The sequence below is a fragment of the Haliotis asinina genome, chromosome 5, assembly GCF_037392515.1.
Source record: "Haliotis asinina isolate JCU_RB_2024 chromosome 5, JCU_Hal_asi_v2, whole genome shotgun sequence".
In the NCBI taxonomy this organism is placed as follows: domain Eukaryota; kingdom Metazoa; phylum Mollusca; class Gastropoda; order Lepetellida; family Haliotidae; genus Haliotis; species Haliotis asinina.
Genome location: NC_090284.1, coordinates 53,003,317 through 53,010,793, shown reverse-complemented (window position 1 = coordinate 53,010,793; position 7,477 = coordinate 53,003,317). Strand labels below are relative to the sequence as shown.

Here is a 7,477-nt window from a genome sequence, read left to right as displayed (position 1 = left end):
ACTCCACAACTTCTAGGAATATTCAGGAGACATAATTTGTACAAGGTGAACTTTTCCCCACCGAGGCATATACCTTCCTGTCAGTCTGTCTCCTGCGAGAAAAGCCCCTGGGTCAGTCATCGGCGACAAATGCCTCCGGCTCCCCCATACACGACATTGCCGTGCCCGTCATGCCTCAATGGTTTGAGTCTCCGGTTGTATGCTTCAGTTGGAGGGAATGTCCTTTTAACCATGACAGCTTAACCAAGCCACGACAAACACTTGAGTAACATGGCCCAAGTCAATCAGAAATGGCTTTCACACAACTCATGTCATCTCAAGGTCTTAAAGATCCTACAGTATATAATGGATGAGATTCAGGGAAGCATCTTGTAGTTCTCCAACCTTTCCTTAAATACTGATGTTGGTACAACAGACCACACTTCCATCATACAAGAGAGTTACTCCAAAGTTGTGATCCCAATGTTACTAGGAAGTCAAGTGGAGCAGCCTAGTTGCTACTAGAGCTTCTAACTCTTACAACCATCATATAACCCTGCTAGAGCTGTGTAACTGACACGCACACTGACACACGTTTCAAATGATAAACACCCACACATCAGTCTGTAACTGACATAGAAAGTCATTCCCATGCATTAATTCCATTGTCAGTACGGTACAATCCACCTCAGTACCTGGTAAATACTCCTTTGAAACTATGCAAAACAAAACCAAAAGATTCTCACTATCATCTGTTTATTTGAAAAAAAATACATGAACATTCACACAGAACACAAGTTCATACCAGCCTCAATAAAAGGCCCTCTTGTATTCTATTGAACTATACCAGCTCATTCCATACCAGATGATCATAGGATAAAATGAATTACAGAAAGCCATTAAAATTAAATCTTGCTGGTAAAAACAATGAAAGGTTTCAAATTTACATGAAATGCAGGCTAAAAATCTGAATACATACCCCTACATAAGCTCAGGAATATCTATATACAATATTATGACCATATTTCAAACATTACAAAAGACTCGTCCTCCAAATCTTCAAATTGTCAAAATCGACCTGAAATTACCTGAAACTACTGACCTAAGTCCATACATATGCACATTATTATTACTTGTCAGTCTATTACTTTCAGGTCCAATTTTGAACTCCCTAAAGCATGTACTGTGTGGTAAAGAATGAGCTGGTGGCTTCCCTACAACATGGTGAAGTAAATAACGTGATGAGGAGATCCCCAGAAGCTGGTGAGGAAGAAAAAAGAACATTCATTTTTTTCTGTTAAAACTGGCCGTCCAAATGCTACAATCGGTTTCAGGGTATTAAATTGTCCACTGTCTACTCACACTATATATTTTGAAATTAACTTCCATACAAAACTGTCTATTTCAAATATATATATATATATATATATTGCTACAAATGGCACTATTTTTCAAATGAAGAAGCGACTATGTGACATTTAGGACAGCGAATAAAATATCCAACATGAAAATAAACTACATAAACTCTTTGAGAAAAGTAACAATATATTACAGAGGAACGGCCCTTAAAACCTTGTACACAACAGCATTTCAAGACCATTATAAGCATGTTCTAATGATAACATGCTAGGTCCAACACTGCTTATTTCAAAGTGTGTTAAATAACTGAAAAGTATAAACATCTTTCTTAGGAATAAATTGTAATATGGACCGTGATGTACGAACAACATGAGCATTTTCACATACCTATACACTTATGCACACCAAAATTAAATGCTTGGTACTTATTAGGAATCATACTGGTGGTTCTGTGAGAAGTCTGATTGTGACAAATGGTAAAATACATGTAAATTCTTTCAAATCACAGTGCAAAAAACATCTTGGATAAATGATAATCGTCAAGCATTATCACATGTCTGGGTTACAATCACTGTCGATACCCTAGCAAACGTTCTAACAATAGACAAATATTTACATGATATGAAGAAAATAAAATCTCATCCTTTCCATAATTCAACACACTGTGATAATGTAGTATTCAATGTTGCAGTATATAGTTTGTGCTGATGAATACTTTGAGTATTAACTAAATGCTATTTCATTTTCATAAGAGACCATTACGCCAAACAATATACGGAACAATATTTTCTTACTTCTTCATTTACATTTAATGTATGCAGTAAATCAAACAAATTCTCAAGAGAAAGTTCTTCAGATGCAAAAAAATCATTACACTTGACAAATTTCGATTCCTCATGAGACTGAAGCCTTTTAAGTGGTCGGTATTTCCTCTTGGGAATGTGGAACATGTACAAAACATCACATCCAGGCACTGCCTGTTTCATTCGCACAAACAATGGAAATTACAATGCAAGATATGCATTCACTGAATATTCAAAGTAACATAAAAACTTCATTTTCTAGCATACAATTCTCGGGTCACAAGCAGCCTATTTTGTTTCTACACTGTTAACAAAATCCTTCAACCACCCATGAGGGCATCATCTTGCAACTGAAAATACAGCAACAGTTTAGAAACAATCTAGGATGATATAAAAAAATCGTAATGGTGGATGGACTTAATTGCTCAAAAGAACGACAATTCTTTTAGGTGATTTTCTAAAGAATGAGTTCCATATAATGATTAAACAGTGTCATAAAAGTACTAAATATATTTGAGTCATCTATAAATGACACCAAAGGCAATTCTGAATAATGCCACTTTTCAGGACCAATCAGAATATGGTCGTCAATATTTAAGGGGAAACTGAACATTTATTTTGTTATCAACACTGAAATTTGGAACAATTGTTTTCTTTTTGCAGCCCATACACAGCTTGTGGTCTCTGGTCTTATACATAAATGGACCTCACACTTAAATCCCAAAATCAGTTGAAAATATTTCTGATGCCAATTTGAAGCCATTGTGAAACAAAGTGCATAGAAAAAGACTTCTGTTCACATATTGAAGAGAGTTTGGTAATTCAGGAAGAAAGAAACCTGGTTAATTGTCTGTCACTCATAAATGCTTCATAGCAAAATGTGCAAGTCCAAGAGCAAGGAATAACATGGTCACAGAGATGGTCGAAGTAACAGCACTGTTGCAGCCATCCTCATTACAATGACAGTACTGCACTTTGTAGCGATAGGTTCCGGTACGTGAGATGCAGGTCAGGGGTGGGTCACTCTCGTAGTTACATTGACGGATGATACGGGTATCGTAATGATCATCGAAGTACACTGTCAACATCCAGAAAAGAACTATTACTTATTCATCAATGAAAAAAAGAAACAACTACACAATTTGCAATACAAACATTTTCTACAACAATAACCAGGTCAATCCATGTTTTCGCAGCTGATTTTGGAGAATTCAACTTACCCTCTTGTTCAATCTTACGACATGCAGTTCCATTAGCACAAGTGACTAAGGTCTTTGAATCCATAGTCAGTGTCCCAGCACAGCTTTCCATCAAGAATGAATTGCATACATGACATTGAAGACCCAGTCCTGAAACACAAATCCTAATCTGTACATGGCATAAAATTTTCAGAATAAGATACAGTAACAGCATACATCACCATCATCATAGGACAAACTTGAGACTCACCGCAGACATAGCAGTATAAAGTTTTGCACCTACTAAAAGTAAAATACCTTTATCACATCATCAGGACATTCATGCCAAAGTCACCTGTATTCCAAGTCAGTTCCAACTGAAATCCTTGACCACATAAGAACTTAAGATTGAAGGACACACTTATTGATGCTATGACAAGGGAAAAATAAATGTGAATTATCTATGAAAGACTGAATGCTGAGTCTTCCTACAGAATCAAACAGCGTCCGACACACTGAGGGATGCCAGATGCAAATACTATACCTAATGATGAAATAAGAGACTGTCATCTAATCAAACACTATTCTCTTTAAAAGGTTATTAGCTTGCAGCGACCATATACCATGAATTTATAAAAATTAATAACCAATGTATGTGGAAAACATGACAAGACACTAATATCACTTTTGTAAATAACTCTAAATTTTAAATGAACAAACGGGATAAAAACAATATATGAAAAACATTGCAAGCCATATCCATCACTATGGTTTATGTCTAAGAGTTACAGGTATGTTTGTGTATAACTGAAAGTGTGGCTGCATACTGATTGTGAATGCACATCTACAATTTTTTTTAAAGGTGGAATTTATTCATGCACTTAAAGTATCAAAATTACACAGAATATTAGGTAAACAGGTAGAAATCAATGTTACCATTACATCAAACTGAGATAAAAAAAAAATCCCACTTCATTTAAAAAGGGAAGCCTGTTACACAAGAGCCAGGTATCATCCCTACATGGGTAAGATGTCGTTAACACTCACTTCACTTAACATGCTTATGCATACCCATTTATATAAACTAAAAAGTTGTATTGGCTGTTGTCAGGACAAGCGACAGAAGAAAGTAGGTCAGAGTAATAAAGACAGTGTGACCTCTAAATGTCCTGCATGCTATCCCTCGCACATGGACAGTGACTGCCTCACCTGAGTAAAGTGGCATGCCCTACATACTTCTGGCTCACTTATCCAGGGGCGCAGATTAACCTTTGTTAACTCTTCAGGGTTGAGCTGCTCTTCAAGTGTGTTAGTTTTGTTTTGCAACAATGGAGATCAAGACAGCCTGTTGTTTTGTCAATGAGTGAACCCAAAAAGAGGGTCATAGCAATAAGATAACTCGGGTAACTCTGGATGTGATTTGTTCTCATTATTTAACAAAGTTGAGCCATTGGGCACACATGGAATTTTCATACAGGAGGTGGACAGACACATTAAACATACTAACTCTGATGGAATTCTTTAATGACAGAAATAAGACAGTGGGTCCATGTTTCATCTAGTGATTTTCAAAACCTTCAAGTATGCAAAGCGTCTTATTTTAGTAATAATGTTCACAAAACTAATGCCTTATTGGTGCAGAATCTTACCCATTTTGCTAACACAAACGATGATCTTTGATTAATAATACACGCTATGATCTAGGCATTTGTTATTAATTCCACAGTGCAATAATGGTATCGCTGAAGTTATTTTTACCTGGAAGCCAGTACGTTGTGACAGCTACTTGTTAAGAGCCAAGGTAATAATTGGAACATAAACAGTAAAGGGAGTACAGAACTTTTTCGGGTATACTTTTTCAGGTTAATTAGCGCACCCTAAGATCAGAAAGGCTACCAGACCCCAAACCCTAATCCTAAGGATTCTAAACTGTGTCTAACCCTAAGGATAACAAAGGATGGAGAAGCTACAATAAGATAACTGCTCAGCGGTGCTGTATGATGCTGTGCCTGGTAAACTGCATACTTGCCACTGCAAACAACATAACTAAGACAGCACATGCATGGTGACATAATTCTGAGCGTCTTGTCAGTTAGCACCAGCGACAAGAATTTTCCACTTTTGCGTCTGACATGTTAAAATTTCAAAAACTTCTGATCCTCAAAAACTACCAGTATTTTTGCATTCAGTTTAAATCTTGCCTCAAAACAAATCCTTTATACACACACAACATATTCTACAGTCTAAACTTTGAATGTGAGATCTTAAAATAACACTTTTGCTGGCTGCTATGAAAAAAATTTTTTTTTCCTTATATAGGACATCTATCTTGTTGTAGTCATGAATCAACGTTTGGATAAATAATAGAATACAATAACTGCCCACATGCAGCTCTACCGGTTTGTAATTCAACAGAGTTCAATGGAACCGGGATTCATTCAGGACCGGTCGAGAAGCGGACACCTTCGGCGGCACATCCACTCTAACACCAAATTCAAAACAATGTAAAAAGAAATAATAAAAACAAATTACGAAGTAACAATTCATTAGTTAACTCAATGATATAATTATTAAGCGATCGCTAACAAATACTGGAGAACCACAGCGTGGAAAAGAGATTCAAGAATACAGAAGCCATTTTGGAATGGAATCGGCTTCACGAGGCGATTAGTTGTCGGGGTTATTTTGTCATATTTACCTTCCTCAATCAGGAACATCAACAGTAGTGTCACTGTTGGGAGAAATACAGATATTTTCATGGTTGCAGGCTGAATTAAGATCCTCGAATGAGCACACGGACAAACTACGACACTTGCTCCCAACCACAAACCTACTCCAATGCCCTGTCTGTGACCTTGGGGAAATGGACGCGAAGGATAACGCCACCTATGTGATCAGGAGGAGACAACCCCTGTAGACTATATTCTATTTCAAGATAACATTGCATAACACCTGGGATTGCTCAGCCAATCCAAACATTAGATTTGCCATTGTTGTAGAATATTGACTCAGTTCTTTTCGAGATGTTGAAATGTTACGTATCGCTCATTCTATACGCCTTACACATTATTAAACGTGAGAACAATATCAAAGATGGAGCAGAGGAAAAGCAAGAAGAAATGTCCCCTATATTAAAACTGAACTGCACCGTCTCAAAAATACATATTAGTATTTGATTAAAAAATTCCAGTCGTTTCCAGTTGCTCGACTTCAAACCTGACTTGAAACCAACCCCACCCCCCATCCCCTTGCCTGATAACAGTGTTAGAATCTACACCGAAACGTCGTTCTCACAGAAGTTGTTCATCCATATTTTGTCACCCTTCCTTCTTCCCCTAACTTCTAAATGCCTCTCAAAGATGCAGATATAACATGATGTACACAAAGGATCAAGTATTGCCTTCCATTTTCTTACGGGAATGTGTTTGCAAGGATGTACATTTGCCCTTACTTTTTTCGAGATTTCCACTAAATGAATGTGCGCTCAGCGTTAGCTCGTGGCAATATCCATTTCAAACGTCATTTTTAGCACATCACTCGATTCGACATAACTTACATGAGTACTGTACCTTGGCCCGTGATAACACGTGTTGCATTATTTATATCGTTTGCTTAGGTCTTAAAATCCCACGTAATCGCCTTTTATTGGGAATTATTGGCAATGTGCTATGAATGTGTGACACGTAGTGAGAGCTGTGAACCTAAGTAAATGAGTTTTACTAGTCAACGACTTGATTGTTTTGTTTTGACGGATGATGATAATGACGATGAAGGAGAGCATTTGGCGATTTATAGCGCGCATTCCGACATAATATTCGCTAGCCATTCAGTGTTTGATCTGGACTAACGGCTAGTATCTAAAGTGAACATATTTTAATGAAAATAAGAAGTTTTTAAATTAAAAGTAAATACAATAAACAGGAGATAATCTAGACTTGCCATATATTCTAGACTTACATGGGCTGTATAGTATATTTGTTGCAGGGTCTACATGAGAGATTATACTCGACAGAAAGATATGGAAACCTTCTGGTGGCGTTATGGTCGCATAAACATTAATTAAATTACGGCGTGTTTTTAGTTGTTTTTTATTTGTCTTTTGGGTTTTTGTTTTGTTTTCTTGTGTGTTTTATTTTTCATCATTTTCTATCTTATTTA

The 7,477-nt window shown here is 36.8% G+C and overlaps 1 protein-coding gene across 1 annotated transcript; it reads right to left on the bottom strand.

Annotated features, from left to right (window-relative positions):
• Positions 1-718: 718 nt before the first annotated feature.
• On the bottom strand, positions 719-6,208 carry LOC137284798 (UPAR/Ly6 domain-containing protein crok-like). The gene is made up of 3 exons (XM_067816782.1): positions 6,018-6,208; positions 3,362-3,490; positions 719-3,219 (listed from the first exon to the last, which is right to left on the bottom strand). The coding sequence occupies exons 1-3, from the start codon at positions 6,076-6,078 to the stop codon at positions 2,999-3,001; spliced, it is 411 nt and encodes a 136-aa protein (XP_067672883.1). The 5' UTR covers positions 6,079-6,208; the 3' UTR covers positions 719-2,998.
• Positions 6,209-7,477: the final 1,269 nt, after the last annotated feature.

Coding starts and splice junctions, on each gene's coding strand:
- LOC137284798 (XM_067816782.1), bottom strand. CDS start 6,078: ATGAAAATATCTGTATTTCTCCCAACAGTGACACTACTGTTGATGTTC. Junction 3,491..6,017: donor GATGTTCCTGATTGAGGAAG/GTAAATATGACA, acceptor TTTGTGTTTCAG/GACTGGGTCTTCAATGTCAT. Junction 3,220..3,361: donor TCGTAAGATTGAACAAGAGG/GTAAGTTGAATT, acceptor GGATGTTGACAG/TGTACTTCGATGATCATTAC.